The sequence below is a fragment of the Akebia trifoliata genome, chromosome 3 (assembly GCF_017979445.1).
Source record: "Akebia trifoliata isolate Shusen 1 chromosome 3, ASM1797944v1, whole genome shotgun sequence".
NCBI lineage: Eukaryota > Viridiplantae > Streptophyta > Magnoliopsida > Ranunculales > Lardizabalaceae > Akebia > Akebia trifoliata.
In genome coordinates this window covers 10,352,292-10,371,586 of record NC_141377.1, presented here as the reverse complement: position 1 = coordinate 10,371,586, position 19,295 = coordinate 10,352,292, and the positions used below count along the sequence as shown (strand labels likewise).

The following is a 19,295-nucleotide window of genomic DNA, read 5'->3' as shown; positions in this document are numbered from 1 at the left end:
TTATGAACACATAAAACAACAAATTAAAATCAAATAAATTATTTCGCCAATTTTCACTAAATTCGACAAAATTACGAAAATACCCCTTTAAGGTCCACGACCATTTTATGCCAAAAACCCATAAATGACACAAATCGATACTCCCATTAAATTTCTTATGAAAAACCAATTTCAAAACATCTTAAAACATCGAAAAATGACTTCGAAACGCAAAAGCCCTCTTTAAGGGCAAAACGATAATTTTTTCAACCCTAAAAGTTTGAAATTTTGAAATTAATATTTAAAACATTAATGAACATAAAATGAAACCTTAATAAAATTAAATTTAAAATTTTAAATAAATAAAATTAATTAATTAAGTTCATGGGCCAAATTTTAAGTAGTAGTCTACTTATTCAAGTGGGAGCCCACCTGACATTTATTAAAAGACCATTCCATCTAGGGGCCCAAAGAATTAAAGATATAATTATGGGGGTTCTCCAAAAAAATAAAAAAATATTCTTTCATTATAAGTAAGAATGAAAATTCTAATTCAAAATCCTAATTAAATCTTAATTAATCTTATCTTAAAGAGACCTAGTCAAACTAAAAAGCTCCCAAAACTTTATAAATAGGAGCCTCCACAATCCAATCTCGCAGGGTCAAGAGAAACCCTAGGAAATAGAGGTCAGAAACACCCCCAGTCTTCCCAAAATCCTAAATCCAAAGTCCTCACTCCCTACTTAACATCCAAACCCCAATTTTTGCTCAAAAAATATCTAGAAACCCTCAAAAAACACCTAGAAACCTTCCAAAAAATACTCAGAAAATCAAAAAATACTCAAATTTAAGATGAGGATACCTCATCTTGGAGATCAAAATCAGATCTGATGATGAAGAAAAAATAGAAAAACTCACATGAAGACACTCTCTGGCAGTTTTGAGGGAATCTATTGTCTCAATCACCCAGGTAAACTTTTTTTATATTTATTTTATTGTTTAGACCATTTTTTAAGCAATGTGATTTTTGGGAAAAAGTAGAAACCGACGTTTGTCGGGTGAGGTTGGTGCCTAACACATTTCAACCCCGTAATTGTAGACACCCTATTTTCGCATTCGCCTAATTAATCAACTCGTCAACCTGATTGCGACGATTCCTAATGATGGATGAATATTCTAATATTTTTTGTTGTTAGTAGATATGTTTCAGAAATTCGGATGAGATATCTCAAACAAACAAAACTTTAAAAATCATGTTACACTTGGAAAATATGGCCCCAAAACGTAGAAATCATCATTATGAGACAAAAATAAGCTTTACGAAAAAATCGTTAAAAATAATCAAATTACCAAAATACCCTTAACGTCAAAACATCCCTAGAGCTTCCATTACGCTTAAGAAAACATTTTCGAACACATAAAACAACAAATTAAAATCAAATAAACTATTTTATCAATTTTCATCAAATTCGATAAAATTAAGAAAATGCCCCTTATAAGGTCCACTACCATTTCTCACAAAAAATTATAAGTGAAACAAACCGATACTCCCATTGAATTCCTTACGAAAAACTGATTTCAAAACGTCCAAAAACATCGAAAAACGACCTCTCAACACTAAAGTCCTCTTTGGGGGCAAAACGATAATTTTCCAACCCTACAAATTCAAAATTTTAAAATTAATATTTAAAACATTAATTAACGTAAAGTGAAATCTTAATAAATTAAATTAAAATTTTTAAACAATTAAAACCAATTAATTAAGTCCACGGGTCAAATTTTAAGTGGTGGTCCATTTATTTAAGTGGGAGCCCACCTGATATTTATTAAAAGACCCTTCCATTTGGGGCCCTAAAGAATTAAAGATATAATTAGGAGGGTGCTCCAAAAAACTTAAACAATATTCTTTCATTGTACGTAAGAATTAAAATCCTAATTTAACTTATCTAAAAGAAACCTAGTCAAACTTAGAACCTCCCAAAAAACTCTAAAAATAGGAACCTCCATAACCTAATATCGCAAGTCAAGAGAAACCCTAGGAAAGAGAGGTCAGAAACATTCCCCAGCCTTCCAAAAATCCTAAATTCGAAGCCTTAACTCCCTATCTAACATCCAAACCCTAGTTTTTATTTAAAAAACACCTATAACTCCTTTAAAAACACTCAGAAACCCTCCAAAAAATATAGAAAATACTCAGATCTGGGAGAACGATACCTCGTCTTGAAGATTAGAAGCGGATCCAATGACGAATAAAAAATAGGAAAACTCACACGAAAACGATCTCTGCAAGTTCTGAGTGAACCAGTTGTCGCAATTACCCAGGTAAGTTAGATTTTTATTTTATTTTTATTTTTTTAGATCATTTTTAGCAATGTAATAATTTTTGGGAAAAGTAGAGACCGACGTTTGCCGAGCGGGATCGGTGCCTAACACCTTCCGATCCTGTAACGTGATCCCCGGACCCATTCTTTTCGTAGTTTAATACATTTTTTACGATTTTGAGTCGTGTTTCGGTTCCTAGACCGTAAAACTAGGTGGAGACTCCTAAATATCAAAAAACGGATCTGCAACCCGCGAATCGAAGGCTTTTTCAGTAACGTAATCTCCGAATTCATTTTTTTTGTAGACCAATGTTTTCTTATTTATTTAGAGTCAATGTTTTGGTTCCTAGACCATAATAACTAGGTCGTGATTCCCAAACAAAAAAAAATGGATCCGCAACCCACGGATCGAGGGAGCTTTCAACTCAAGATCTCCATGCTATGTTTGTATGTTTCGGAATACGAAATTGCTCTACTTTGAGTTGTGGGAGGTCTCCTGCAAAACAACCTCTTAAACGCTCAAGTCAGGCAAAAGTTGAGTCTATGTAGGAAAGATTTTCACCAAAAAATATACTTTCGAAGAGTTGAGCCCTCCTATATTTATAGACTCATGAAGTACATTAGTCCGTCTTATCATTCCTTGATTGCAACCTTTGACTTGAAAAGAATATTATCTAGTTCGTTGTTTTTTACCAATTATTACACAATCGTTTTGTTTTGGTACTTGAATCCCTAAAAAGAATCCCGAATTTTTAGGGATTCAAGTTGACCTCACCCGTTTCATCGCACTTCTGTTTCGTTCGACCAATCCAAATGTTTACTAATTCCTACAAATGGTGACACGTGGCATTTTGTCATTGGTCAGGTATTTTTATCCTCCACATTGACTATGGTGTTAGTGAGTAAGAAGAAGATATAAAGTAAAGGTTTTGATTTGGAAATGAAAATTTTGGGTGAATTTCATTTTCCTATGAGTATAAGTAGAAAAATGAAATTCAAATTTTGTAAGACTTTTGAAGGATGGAGAAAAATAATTTTCCATGTAAAAATTCAATTAAACACATGGAAAATGTCATTTCCCATTTGTTTAATTACATTCCATGAAAATGATTTTCCACCCTATTTTGCATGTGCAATCAAACATACTCAAAATATATTTTCTTTACAATCATCATTTTTTAGTCTGTAGTAGGATTGACAATGGATCAATTCGATACCGGATCAGTACCACTCAATACCAATACAATTTTTTTAAAACATGTGCCCGATTCGATCGGATTAATGAATGTGTGAACTGAATCCGATCTATTTCATTTCATCCTTAATCCAAAATCGATCCGATCCATTTGAATATATGTATTATTTTCAAATTAAAATTTATATATATATAAATCATATAAAAATATCTATTTTTCAACTACAAATATATAGAGAAAAATCAAAAGGACTAAAATGTTGTCTATATGTATTTATATAAAATTAAGAATAAAAAAATATTATAATATATTTGGATCGAATATTTTCGGAGTGGATTAGGGTACATTTGAATATGAAATTGTAGCGGATCTAAGATTTCAATATGTTTTTTCATGTTTTTTTGGGACCGGTTCGGACATGAAGTTAAGGTTTTGATTTGGAAATGAAAAATATAAGTGAATTTCATTTTCCCGTGAGTATAAGTGGAAAAATGAAATTCAAATTTTGTAAGACTTTTGGACGATGGAGAAAACTAAATTTTCATGTAAAAATGCAATCAAACACATGAAAAATGGCATTTCCCATTTGTTTGATTGCATTCCATGAAAATGATTTTCCACCCTATTTTGCATGTGCAATCAAATATACCCGAAATACCTTCTCTCTACAATCATCATTCTTTAGTTCATAGTAGGATTGACAATGGATCGATTCGATACCGGATCAGTACCACTCCAATACCAATCCAATTTTTTTAAAACTTGTGCCCGATTCGATCAGATTAATGAATGTGTGAATCGAATCCAATCTATTTCATTTCATCCTTAATCCAAAATCGATCCAATCCATCTGAATATATGTATTATTTTCAAATTATCAATGTTCAAATTTAAAATATATATATATATATATATTTTTCAACTACAAATATATAGAGAAAAATCAAAAGGACTAAAATGTTGTCTATATGTATTTATATAAAATTAAGAATAAAAAAATATTATAATATATTTGGATCGAATATTTTCGGAGTGGATTAGGGTACATTTGAATCTGAAATTGTAGCGGATCTAAGATTTCAATATGTTTTTTCATGTTTTTTTGGGACCGGTTCGGACATGAAGTTAAGGTTTTGATTTGGAAATGAAAAATATAAGTGAATTTCATTTTCCCGTGAGTATAAGTGGAAAAATGAAATTCAAATTTTGTAAGACTTTTGGAGGATGGAGAAAACTAAATTTTCATGTAAAAATGCAATCAAGCACATGAAAAATGGCATTTCCCATTTGTTTGATTGCATTCCATGAAAATGATTTTCCACCCTATTTTGCATGTGCAATCAAATATACCCGAAATACCTTCTCTCTACAATCATCATTCTTTAGTTCATAGTAGGATTGACAATGGATCGATTCGATACCGGATCAGTACCACTCCAATACCAATCCAATTTTTTTAAAACTTGTGCCCGATTCGATCAGATTAATGAATGTGTGAATCGAATCCAATCTATTTCATTTCATCCTTAATCCAAAATCGATCCAATCCATCTGAATATATGTATTATTTTCAAATTATCAATGTTCAAATTTAAAATATATATATATATATATTTTTCAACTACAAATATATAGTGGAAAATAAAAAGGACTAAAAAATGTTGTCTATATGTATTTATATAAAATTAAGAATAAAAAAATATTAAAATATATTTGGATCAAATATTTTCGGAGTGGATCAGGGTACATCTTGTAGACACCCAAATTTGACCGGGCTTTTAACGCAAATGGCCCAAAAAATCGTAAAAATTAGAATGGGCTCCGAGGCCCCAAATCTACAAAAATCCAATGTATTTTATCATTCTTTTTCAATAAACGGCCCAAAGTTACTCACGTGGCCCATGGACCCAAACTCCTCACTACCCTTCTCCACTCCTCAACCCATTCAACATAAGCTCAAATCCATTCCTATTCAAACCACCACCTAAACCCATTGAATCCCTACCCTAATCCAAATCAACTCAATCTACTACTATCCTACCCAAATCCAATTATTCTATTCAAATCCAAGCCCATTACGACTACTATTCAACCCATTACCCAATTACCTACCCAAGCCCAATCATCCAACCCACTGCCCAACTCTCTACCCAAGTCCAATATCACAACCAATCACCCAACATCATCAAGGTGGGACACATGTCACCACCTCAACTCACATCCCTCATCAAAACTATCCACTCCCATCACCTTTCTCTAAAAAATCACATCAACCCATACCTCTCCCTAACCTACCTTCATCATTCCCTACAAATCTCCATTCTCTCAAATCAAACACTTTAAACCTATACCTCCCCCTAACATACCCTCATTATTTCCTACAAACCTCTATTCTCTCAAATCAAACACCTTCAACCTATACATCCCCTTAATCACCCTCATCATTCCCTACAAACCTTCATTCTCTCAAATCAAACACCTTCTCCTAACCTACCCTCATCATTTCCTATAAACTTCTATTCTCTCAAATCAAACACTCATCTCCTCCCATCAACTCATTCAAACCTCTAATCTCCACACATGTCACCATCTCCCTCACCCTTCCAAAAACCTAATCAATTACCTTCTTACATAATCCATTCTCTTAAACCAAACACCATTCCCCCTTTCACCTCACCAATTAATTATCCTCTTACACAATCCCATCCTTTTAACCATTCTTATTAATTCTCTTTCACCTAACACTCAACCCAAATAGGTTAGAGAGATGCAACCAATTTGGGTTACAAATAACTTATTTAATCTGCCTTTCCTAAATACCCTTCAATCTCCTTCAAATTACACACACCCCTCTCTTAAATCCCACACCATTCTACCAGTTCATATCATTTCACCAAACTCTACCACTAAAAATAACACCCAAATTCTATAAAATCCTCCCATTCTCAACTCAAGAAAAAGCTAATGAAAAATTAAAAAATATACTCTCTCACTTTCAATTCTCTACACTCAACTCTCTGCTCATCTCTTCACTACTCTCTCACACTAATCTCAAAAGAATTACATTCTCATAACTCATTAATGACTCAAAGAAGAAGAACTTGAGAAGAAGAAGAAGAAAAGAAGATCTTAAAGCTTTAAGGTGGGTCAAAATAATACATACCACCCCCCCTCTTTCTCTACCTTCTCCATATCCCTCTTCTACTATTCCCTTCATCTCTCTTTAATTTTTATTTTAGAAAGCTCCTAGGATGTGATGCTTCCTCTCCCCTATCTATGGTAGATTGGACCTTGGTTCGGTTGAAAGTATAGGACTTATAACCATTTTCAAAATAAAATCGATTTTTGAACCTCTTAAATCATTTTGAGGCAACCAGTTTTTGGGTCATTCTCAACTCATGAGAAGGGATCCATAACCATCACCAACACTTTTCAAAAATGTGTTATTCTAAGGCTAATGTTCATTTGGATCATCTTCATCGATGAGATGATCCTTAGAAGCGAAAGTCGATAGTAAATCCCTACTTAGAGTACAAATTATCGATACGTGACACTTATTTTATTTTACATTTTTCATCAAAAAATGGTCGAGTTGAGTTGAGGTTACCATCATTTGGTGGGGAGAAAAGAGTGCCTAACACCTTTCCTTTTCTCAAATCGAACCACTTACCCCGATCTCAAGTTGATTAGTAACGTATCCAAACGAGAGTCATTAAACGTCAAAAATGAAAAAATTTCAAAAATGTACATCGGATGACCATTTACACCCTCTTACAAAATGAATGGTGGTGACTCCAAACCTTCGTAGAAGTGGTCATCGTAATCGAGAATCACGCATCTACACATCTAAATTTGAAATTGTAGCAGATTTAAGATTTCAATCTGATTTTTCATGTTTTTTTGGGCCCGATTCGGACATGGGGTATATTTTGGTTCAAACATGAAGTTAAGGTTTTGATTTGGAAATGAAAAATATGGGTGAATTTCATTTTCCCATGAGTATAAGTGGAAAAATGAAATTCAAATTTTGTAAGACTTTTGGAGGATGGAGAAAAATAAATTTCCATGTAAAAATCCAATCAAACATATGAAAAATAGCATTTCCCATTTGTTTGATTGCATTCCATGAAAATGATTTTCCACCCTATTTTTCATGTGCAATCAAACATACCCAAAATATATTTTCTCTACAATCATCATTCTTTCGTCTGTAGTAGGACTGACAATAGATCAATTCAATATCGGATTAATACCACTCCAATACCAATCCAATTTTTTTTAAACATGCACTTGATCCGATTGGATTAATGAATGTGTGAACCAATTCTGATCTATTTCATTTCATCCTTAATCCAAAATCAATCCGATCCATCTGAATATATGTATTATTTTCAAATCATCAATGTTCAAATTAAAAAAAAAATATAAATCATATAAAAATATCTATTTTGCAACTACAAATACATAGAGGGAAATCAAAAGGACTAAAATATTGTCTACATGTATTTATATAAAATTAAGAATAAAAAAAAAATATTAAAATGTATTTGGATCGAATATTTTCGAAGTGGATCGGACTACATCTGAATCTGAAATTGTAACAGGTCTAAGATTTCAATCCGGTTTTTCATGTTTTTTTTAGGACCGGTTCGGACATGGGTTATATTTCGGTTCATTGGTAGCCCCATTCCTTATTCCCCTCCCCCCCTCCCTGCGGCTTATTCATCCACCCCAAATTAAGGGGTGTTTATTTGCAGCAGCAACAGCGGCAGCGGACGGAGTAGAGAGATGAGTAAACCAAAGCCACCGAAGCATCAAAACAAGTACGCATGGGACCCTAACGCCAATCACAAGAGGAACGACACGGTACACACACACACACACACTCTCTCTCTCTCTCAATGAAACCCTTTAATCCAGTTGAGTTCTTTTTCTCGGACACTTAAATGTCTTTCTTCGAAAATAATAATTATGACAGGAAGTTGGAGGAAAGCTTAAACCCTACTCAGAGATCACTGGTGTTTGTCTTCGCTGTAAAGACCAGATCGAATGGAAGCGCAAATACGGAAAATACAAACCCCTCTCTGAGCCTGCAAAATGGTATCTTTTCTTTCTTTCTTTCTATACATAATATATTATGATCTATATTCACCAATTCACCATGTTCATGTCTTTTCTTTTTCTTCTTCTTCTTCTCAGCTATTTAAAAAAAAAAAAAAAAAATTGATAATGATAAGGTTCTGTTAGTGATCCTCTGCGAGGGGGGTCTCCTCTTGTTTTCCCTGATCCAGAGAAAAGTTGGAATGAAAGTTTTCTAATGATTCTTTCATTAATACAACTCAACTGACTGAACTCACTACTGGACAGTTACTCCACAACCCCAATGACCTTTACAACCACCTAAACCATTTAAACCCAAAAACCCATCATCAATACCAAAGCAAAAAACAACATAACTGACCTGGACTAACTACTGAATACAATTCAGCATAACTAACTTTGACTAACTGCTGAATACAACTCAATCTAACAAACTAGTACTAAATATAACTCCCCGCACACCTTGAAACTGCTGCCCCCACTTACTATTTCTGACTGATATGATGAAAAAACAGCTACACAATAAGGTCCATGTCAATCCCTCCCCCTTGGTTTCACCTTGGTGAAAACTCTAGATAAGGCTCTATCAATGTTTGATACCGCTCCCAAGTAGCATCTTCTGGTGGTGTCCCACGTCATTGGACCAATACTTCTGTGTCTGCCTTCTTTCCTCGTTTGACCATTTGACGATCAAGGATGGTCAAAGGCTCCGGTTGTAGTCCCCCTTCTTCAGTGAGCAGCGGTAGAAGTTCATTTGTCTGAGTATCTGATCCAAGTTTCTTCTTAAGGTATGAAACATGAAATACATCATGAATCTTGGATCCACTTTGCAGAGCTAACTTGTATGCTACTGATACAATCTCTTCCAATACCTTGAACGGTCCATAGTACTTTGCTGACAACTTAAGTGACCGCCGTGCTGATATGGTAGATTGTTGATAGGGTTGCAAGTGAAGAAAAACCCAATCCCCAACTTCAAACACTCGCTCAATGTGCTGTAGATCAGCAAATCTTTTCATTCGTTCTTGCGCAATTTCGAAATTAGCTTTCAGCTGGCGCAAGATTAGGGAATGATCACGAAGTTCGATATCAACAACTTGGACTTTGGTGGTGCCCGGTTCATATGATAATAGCGTTGGCGGTGGAACTCCATATACAACCTTATATGTGGTCATGCATGTGGCGGAATGAGAGGTCGTATTGTACCACCACTCAGCCCAATGCAACCATTGCACTCAATTCTTAGGTTTGGTACTAGTAAAATACCTTAAATAGTTCTTAAGGCACCTATTAACCACCTTTGTTTGACTGTCCGATTGGGGATGGTAAGAGCTACTCATTTGAAAGTGTATACCTTGTAGGCGAAATAACTCTTGCCAAAATGCATTAGTGAAGGTAGGGTCTCGATCACTCATGATAGAAGTTGGCATTCCGTGTTTAAAGATGTTTTCAATGAAAACCTGAGCAACAGTGATAGCTATGTATGGGTGAGTGAGTGGTACAAAATGAGCATATTTTGATAAACTATAAACCACAACAAAAATTATGGTCTTACCTTGAGATGGTGGCAGTCCATCGATAAAGTCCATGGATATGTCGGACCATACCCACTCCGGAATCGGCAATGGTTGCAATAATCCAGGTGAAGCTACTGTTTTTGTCTTGTGCCGTTGACAGACATCACATTCATTGACCCATCTTTTCGCAACCCAGGCCAATAAAATGTATCACTAATTTGTCGTAACGTTTTATGGTAGCCCGAGTGACCCGTTATTGGGGAGCAATGCAACTCGTGGAATATAATATCTCTCAAAGATGAGATCAGATTAACAAGAAGTCGTCCCTTTTTATAGAGAACCCCATTTTTTAATTGATAATGATCCTTATTGAGAGTTCCATCTTCATATGACTTCATGAGTGATGTTAGATGGGAGTCTTTAGTAGTCTCCTCTTGTACTTGCTGTAACTAAGAAGAAATTGGGTTGGATAACCCCATTAATTCTCCACCTTCATCCTTTGTTGACAAGGCATCAACAACTTTATTTTCTTTACCACTCTTGTACTTAATGAGGTAATAATGCTCCATCAATGTAGAGAGCCAACGTTGTTGGGCTGGCATAGTGATGCACTGTTCTAACATAAATTTAAGGCTCTTTTGGTCAGTTCGTATCAAGAATTGTTCACCTAATAAATAGGATCGCCGTTGCTACACTGCTAAAATGATAGCAATGATTTCCTTTTGATGTAGGGTAGAATGCACAAACCTAGAGTTTATGTTAAAAATCTAGTTCTAGGGTGAAATCCCAAGAACTAAGAGTAATGAAGAATCTCTATGTCGAGCAAAACAGACTAGAAACTTTAATCTAAATTTGAGATTAATGGAATTAATCGTAAACACTGAAATTAAGAACCAATTATGGGTTCTTATGCTTATAAAAAACAAAGAAAGGGAAGAAAAGTCTTTTATTTTTTCTTTTATTAATCATTCTTAAAAAAACTAACTAACTGAATTTGTTTATTGGAGCTCTTTATATAGATAACTCCTTTATAACAACTTATAAACTTTGTAAAATACTAAAAAGTAACTTCCTAATCTATCTATAATATATTACTAACCTTATAATCCTATTAGAACTCAATTTGGATATCTAAAAGGACTTCTAATTATAATCTAAAGAATAAAATCGAATTTAGAGAAGAATAGAAACATAAAACAAATTAGAAACTAAGTAGGAAAAGAAACTTTCTAAAATTGAAATAAAAACTAACTAGGACTACTTAAACAACTTAAAAAATAGAAACCCAATAAAAGAAAGAGTTTTAAGAGAAGTTGGACTAGGTCTTGAGGACCGGTTAAAGATTGGGTTTAGTAGACTTGGTCAAACTGAGTTGACTCAATTGGACTGATTTGACTCAGTCAATGTTGCTAATTTCTTTCTTCAACGCATCTTAACTTGATCATAGGCATTGAGATAAGTGTCAACAAGCCTATCTACATCATCTTCTTTCTTTCTTTCTATAAATATATTATGATCAATCACCAATTCACCATGTCCATGTCCATGTCTTTCTTTCTGATTTGTTAATTTTTTTTTTTACAGTCAACGGTGTTCGAAGCGGAATGTTCGTCAAGCTTACCATAATCTCTGTTCTGGTTTGTTCAACTTCTTTTAAATGAAAACATATATATATATATATATTTTTTTTTTTAAATTCGAACTTTGTATTTTATTTTGATTAGTTGTGTTTCTTTGTTTAATGGGTTTTTCCTATTCGGATCAATGCAGGTTGTGCGAAGGATTTGAATATTTGTGCTAAGTGTTCGTGCCATGTGGATCGAATTATTGGAAGGTTTTATTTTTATTTTTATGTGGGCGGGTGGGGGGATACTGGTGTCCTAAAAGTAAGAATAATGCTGAAGTGACCTCAAGCTGGAATCTCATGTTGCACTTCATGACGTGAAAGTGGATAGGAACCATAGATGCTTTTCATCGAGCTTGAGTTCACTACAACATGACTCTAAAAATAATTGAATGACTTGTAGTTTTTTTGGTTCAATGCTTTTCACTTTTGAATTAATTATATAATATATGATTCTTTTTTGTTTATGTAGAGACTGTTCCGAAGTAGAAGCTGAGAAGAGAGAACTTGAAGAGGTGAGGGTTTAAGGGTTTTTTTTCTTAAATTTATCTTTAATCTGTAACCTTTTGGTTTCTAGTTTGAAAAATGATTCTTTGAATTAATGGGTTTGAGGCTTGTTAATAGGCTATTAAGAATGCTAGAGAGAGGGATCGGAGGACGCTTCTGCGTGCTGTAAGTTTATAGAATTTCTTTTTTGTATTCTTTGTTTGTTACATATTTTCTGCAACGAGGACATGTAGAAAGATACAATTGTCTATGTATGGCTTTGAAACATCACATGGAAACAAAGCTATACATGGTGACTAGGGTTGAGAATATCAATCAATGTACCAAGGAAGCATATTTCCTTATGATTTGTTGCTCGAATCCATCTTCGCAGCATGAGTAATGTGTACTTTAGTTTTTTGGTTGAATCAAATGAACTGAGTGTCTTTCTAACTGATCTCTTGCTTATGAACATTAAATTGTAATATGAGTTTAGGGTGACGATTTTATTCATTCCTTAGCAATGATAGTGGCTTATTAGCGAAGTAATTACTAACTTTTCTGTTTTAGAACAAAAATCACATATATCATCTTTCCATAAACCTACATTTGTTTTTTCTCTGTCTTAACCTTAGACTAGTTTTTGTAGCCTAGGTATAAAATGTCTCATCGAAAATATTTCGGTCAATGAAAAAAACGATATGGTATCAGTTGATACATTTGATACAAACTGATACATACCCGACACACTGCCAAAACATTCAATGATTTGGGGTCTAAGTTTTGTACGTATTCGCTGATAGAGTTCGATATTTTAAACCATGGTTTTGTCATCACATTGAACTAGACAGAAGTTTGGAAATATATGGTCAACGACCAGGTGGATATCACCAGGTTCCCTTCTTAGGCACCATTAGCATTAATCAGATCAACCCACTGGAAAAAAAGAAGCAGCTTTTATTCAGAAAAAGTCTCCCAGGGTTTTGGAATTATGTCCCTTTCATAAAGAGGAAAAAGTTTGAAATAATTATAAGTATATAAGTAGAAGGAAGCCTACTAATGAGCTGCCAATAGGATCTTCAAATTACAAATTAAGCTGATACCCCAAAAAGCCTGTATTTGAAGCTCATATGGTTGCAAGAAAGGGACATATCCAAGCAAATGGGATTATATTGTGAAGACTTTTTCTTAGGTCAAAAATTGAAAACAATCAGAAGTTTCTTTAGAGAATTTTAGGGGCTAGGTTCCTAAGGTGCCACTGTCACCTGAATGTGAGTATGCTGTGAATATCTTAGAGAAATGTAGATTGCTTGACATTCACATTGTGAAATTTCTCTAGTGAAATGGTGAAGCTTCTGAAGGATGAGGGATAAACTTCTATATGAGCCTATTTTTAGTGACAGCTTAAGGAATTCGCTTCACTTGCACACAAATTGTTTTGTGATTCATTGCTAGACTTATGAACCGATTCCTGCATGACCAGTGAAAACCTGATGTGGAAGCTGTTATCAGTTATCTAGGGTATGCCAAATCAATGAGTTTCGACTAAAAGGGATGGCATAGTGCTAGATTTGAACCCTTGATTAAAGTTACTGCACATATTGATGCAGAATGGGTTGGGTGCTAAATTATCAGAAAATTAAAATTTTATGTGTTTTGTGCATGTGGAGTAACCTAGCTAGGGGAAAGGGAGAAATGGGCAATGCTGCTCATTCTAATGTTGAATGAGTATTGAGTTATGGAGGACCAGAATTGATCTCAATTAGGTGGAAAGCAAGATTTAAAATGTTGTAGCGATTCAATGTTTTGATTAATGAAAAACTTTTATGGTATCGGCCGATAGATTCGATACAAACACGTTCTGATCCTTTCCTGAAAATTGTTTTGGGGGTTAATGTTTTGTATCGGTCTTGGCTGATAGTGATTCATATCGGCCAATACATTCCACTACTATTTTAAACCATGGCCGAAAGTTTGCCAATACATGCCACTATTGTAAACCATGGTCGAAAGTTTAACAGAATATTTGCATGGAGAGATTACTCGAACATATGATTTGATTATGAAATATCTTTTTTCTTTTATAACCAAGAAGTTTTATTGAAAAGAGGACAAGGAGTCCTCAAAGAAAGAAACAACAAAACAAAGACCAGAAGGCAACTGAAACAGAAGGAAACAAACAAAAAACAAGCCCCCACACCCAAGGGAGCCATAACCCCCTACACAACAGATTCCACCTGAAGAAGAAATCTTCAAGCAAGAACCCTCCTGAGCTCATGAAATTGTTTGCATCAATAAGGCAACAAGCCCACAATGCTATAGATGATTTCCTGCAAAGATAGCTCCTTTCCTTGGAATACTCGCCTGTTCCTTTCTTTCCACGAAGCCCAACAAATGGGTGGGGGAATAAAATTCTACAGAATCCTCTCCCTTCCTGCAAAATTTGTGGACCTGTAGGACTTGAACCCAACACCCTAACCGAGTGAGGGGCGCACCTAGAGAGTTTGAACAAAGACAGGAAATATGACCACACATGATGGGCCACCTCACAATGCAAGCGGAGGTGGTTTACAGACTCCCCACTAGATTTACAAAGGAAACAAAAGTCCACAATAACCACGCCCGTCTCCCTAAGATGGTCCTGGGTGAGAGGCTCGTGAAATATTATCTACATGACCATAAAAGTTCATGAAAGGGGCATGAAGTGTTGAGTGTCACTTCACAAGGAAGTCAGTGAACAAAGGAAATATCAATCCCCCTTTCTATTTGAAGTACTTACCACTTAACAAATTACTTACAAAAGCTCATATGCATGAAAAGTTTCAGCTTTTCATTTGCAAGAGTGATGATTGCATCTTTAGCTTCAAGAGGTCGTCAACTTTATTGTTATAGTGAGAAAAGATTTGAATACAATTGCTTGAATCAAAGTTGGGGCTCTCTATAGAATTGGAATAGGATTTATTTTACCCCAAATGGTTGGGATTACACACATGATGATAACACTCTGTACTTTATATATTTACTGTAGCATGAACCTTTGCAAATTTATTCTCACGGCACAAAGAGAAACATATGTTTATCTCTTCCTTTTTTCTCTCCACTTGTAACCTTCTTTCAGGCTAACTCATTTCTGACCCATTTCTTTTGCAACAGATGAACAAGGGTAAAACTGTTAGTTCAGTAAACACCAAAACCAATGGAGAAGGAATTAAGGTGGGAGAATTATTGCCTGCTGCATCAGTTGATGAGTTTTCCGAGAATAGTAGAGAAATCGAAGATGAAGATGAAGATGAAGACCAGATATGTAATTGAGAGATATGGGACAAAAAATCAAGACCCATTAATGGTATGTGGGATTTTTTAATAACTTCTCTTTAAGTTAACACTATAGAGCCTTTTTCTTTTCATGTCTGATTATGATCACAAACAGTTTTTGTGAGTTCAGGTAAACGATTTATAGAAATGTTTTCACTTGTATTATGTTTGAGTCAAGATTTTTCAAGGAATGGTGAAATCTCTTAAGAATTCAATTTCATAAACAGTGAAGATCATGTTCTTTTATGTGTTTCACATAGGGTATCTCTTGCACAATAAGTCAACAGGATGATTGCAACGACAATCAAATTGTTGAGTTTTCTTTTAGTGATTTTTTTTTTTTTTTCTTTTTTTTGCTCCTGTTTTTTTTTTTTTTTTGTTATCATTGAAAAGAAAGTAGTAGATCTCTTGACCCTTTCTGTTAAGAGTAGTTAATTTAGTTTAGTTTAGTTATTTTAGTTTATGTCTATTTTAGTCTTTTCATGTTTATGTTTTTCTTCTGTCTTTTCCTATTTATTTGTGTAAGTATATAAACAATACACAAGAAAAAATAATCAATCTGATTTTTTTCCAGAATTTCTTCTCTTTTCTTTCTCTCTATCTTCTCTAAAACCCTAGATCAGTTTCTACATGGTATTAGAGCGTTGGTGATGACCAAGAAGATCGAAGAGAGCCCTGGACACTCCCTAGGTGCTGTCGCTACCCACAGTCGCCACCGCAGGTGCTGCCACAACAACAACCACGGTGCTGTCGCAGGTCCCCACAACCACCTAGGGGCTGCCGCAGGTTCTTAGGATTACCTTAGGTGTTGTTGCAAGTTTCCTAGTGTTACCTTTAGTCATCTAGGCCTTTTTTTTCATCTGGTATGCGACAATAGGGTCCTTCTTAAGTTCTAAGTAGTTTGGTAGTGTTTTCGAATAATTTTTTAATGTGATCTGGACTTTCTGAAGTTATGTTAGAAGTAACTTCAGGATAATCAATAACAGGTTTGGATCCTCGCAAGTCAGAGATGAAAATCCAAACCTTCAGATCACCACAGTCAAACTCGATGACACGAATTACCTGGAGTAGGCTCAGTCTGTGAAGATAGTTATCCATGGAAAATGGAAGGCAGGCAATTTGAATGGAAATGAGAAACAACTAATATTTCAGATCCTAAGTACGACCAATGGGACGCTATGAATGTATTGGTTATGTCATGATTGTTGCACTCAATGCAATCCCATATTAGTTGAGGATATATCTTCTTGATGACTGCATAATAAATTTGGGATTCGATGACTTAAATTTACTTTTAGACTCAAAATAGTGCGAGAATCTATTGGTTGGAACAAAATATATCGCATCTCAAATAGGGGGAAAAGACATTGTCAAGTTACTTTTTTGAATTGTGCAACATGCGGGAAGAGCGTGATCACTACTTACCCTTCACTTGGGAAAGTTCTAAAGATTGTGCTTAGTTCAACAAACATGTTGAGACCCATCGCACCTTCCCATTTCTCGTCGTTTTGAATCTCAAATTTGAAATGGTTAGAGTTCAGATTCTGAACAGGGATCCTCTACCTCTTTTGAACACCGTGAACTCTTATGTTCAAAGTAAGGAGAGTCAACGAGTGGCTATGGGACATATGGATTTTTTGTGAGTAATAGATCAGTCATGGCAGCTAGTAGAAAGGGAGACGAACAAGCTTCAAGTGAAGAAGTTTGACAACCCCACCCGGGCACCCAATAGTAGAGAGGTCAAAGTGTGATCACTGTGGCAAATTTAGACATATTTGAGCTAAGTGTTGGGACTTGATAGGTCTCCTTGAGTCATTTCAACCTAAGGGCCAATCTTCCGCTCATTACGCTTCTAATGCCGACATGCTAGATAATACTCTGAGTTCTGAGACACCTTCTCCAGCAGTACATGCACCTTTCTCTACTGAAGATATTACTCGCTTGAGGACTTTATTGGATGGTTCCATTGCCAACTCTTCCTTCGCACACATATACTCTTGCCATTGCTCACCATGTTTCCTTATCTCACTCCAACTCTTGGATTGTTGATTCAGGAGTTTCAGATAAATGATAGGTATGTCGTCTTTCTTTCAGTCCTATAGTCCATGTTCAGGCAAGAACAAAGTCCACCTAGCTGATGGTTCTTTATCATCCATAATCGGTAAAGGAATGATCACACTCCCTCACAGCTTTCTTTTGTCCAATGTTTTACATCTTCCTAATTTCACTACTAATTTTGTGTCTGTTAGTAGTATTTCAAAAAAATTGAATTGCAGTGTTACTTTTTTTTCTTCTCATTGTGTCTTTTAGGATTTGACAACAAAGAGGGTGATTGGCAGTGGTCGTGAAGTAGATGACTTATACCTTCTCAACGTCCCAACGTCTCAGCACATTCCACATGCTCATGCTTCTCAGAGTAGTAGTAATAGGGTAGTCAATAAAGCTCGAATAATGCAGTGGTACATTTTTTTGGGTCATGTTTCTTTTCAGTATTTATAATGTCTATTTCCTTCTTTGTTTTAGTTTATTTCGTTGTCAGAATTATAGTGTAAAGTTTGTTAATTGTCAAAACATTGTTGTTTTTCTTATCCAACAAGTTTAAATAAAATGAGTTCTTTATTTTCTCTTGTGCATTGTGATGTTTGGGGTTCATCCGAAACATTCTGTGCTACTCAAGGTATATAACAACATACTTCTTGTGCTTCTACACTCTCTACAAAATGGTACTGTCGAAAGGAAAAAGTATCATTTGTTGGAGTTAGGAAGAACTTTGTTGATTGGGATGAATGTTGCTAGCATTTCAAGTTTGAAGCAGTTCTTACTGTTTGTTACATTATCAATTGTACTCCCTCCAACGTCTTGAACTTCCAACCTCCTCTGTTGTCCCTTTCTCCAGATCATCAATTGTTCCCTGTGATTCCACGAGTCTATGGGTGCGCGTATGTTTTGCTCGTGTTTTTAGTTCTGCTTGCACTAAACTTGATCCTAAGGCATTGAAGTGTGTGTTTCTTGGTGTTAACAGTAGTTAATGTAGTTTAGTTTAGTTATTCTAATCTATGTCTATTTTAGTCTTTTCATGTTTATGTCATTTTTTATTTTTTCTTATTTATTTGTGCAAGTATATAAACAATACATAAGGAGAAATAATCCATCTGATTTTTTTTTTCCAGAATTTCTTCTCCTCTCTCTCTCTCTCTCTCTCTCTTCTCTAAAACCCTAGATCAATCTCTAAACTTTCATGATAGATTTTTCTTTTAAAGATATATGATGTATTTGCTTATTAATGACAAACCATCGATTAAGTCGTGTCAAAACTGCATTTTTGGGTCGTATAACTACTCATTTGTGATAGCTTGGCTCTTTCATGGTATATTTTTGTGTGTGTGGAAGATACGTGATGTGTTTATTTATTAACGAGAAATGGATACTCGAGCAGACCATCATCATACAAAAACATGTACGAGGACAATGCATTATGAATTATCAGATATTCGATAACCCATACATTGCATTTTGTTTTATTCGGGAGTTCGGGTAAAGATCTTGTGAACTCCTCTCATGGTTGTGTGCGTGGTCTGCATACTTCGGGTTGAGTCCATCATATAATGGGGTACACATCAGTGTATAATGTAAATTTCCAACTCAATTAGATGATTGTAATGTCTTGATCTATATATTAACTTTTTATTTATTTATTTGATAGCAATGACTGGATACATCATTCAAGATAGAATTTATTGATAAAATAGGAGTCATG

General features: G+C 34.9%; 1 protein-coding gene across 2 annotated transcripts; it reads left to right on the top strand.

Annotated features, from left to right (window-relative positions):
* The first annotated feature begins 8,191 nt into the window (after positions 1 to 8,191).
* LOC147405959 (small acidic-like protein) lies at positions 8,192 to 18,162 on the top strand. Of its 2 annotated transcripts, XM_086433865.1 has the most exons (8): positions 8,192 to 8,362; positions 8,475 to 8,596; positions 11,698 to 11,750; positions 11,884 to 11,947; positions 12,210 to 12,252; positions 12,362 to 12,409; positions 15,377 to 15,569; positions 17,849 to 18,162. In XM_086433865.1, exons 1-7 carry the CDS (start codon positions 8,285 to 8,287, stop codon positions 15,533 to 15,535), a joined length of 567 nt encoding a protein of 188 aa, XP_086289991.1. In that variant the 5' UTR covers positions 8,192 to 8,284; the 3' UTR covers positions 15,536 to 15,569; positions 17,849 to 18,162. The 2 variants fall into 2 exon arrangements, with proteins under 2 accessions (XP_086289991.1, XP_086289990.1); XM_086433864.1 differs by lacking the exon at positions 17,849 to 18,162 and having other exon boundaries at positions 8,193 to 8,362; positions 15,377 to 15,793.
* The last annotated feature ends 1,133 nt before the right edge of the window (positions 18,163 to 19,295 follow it).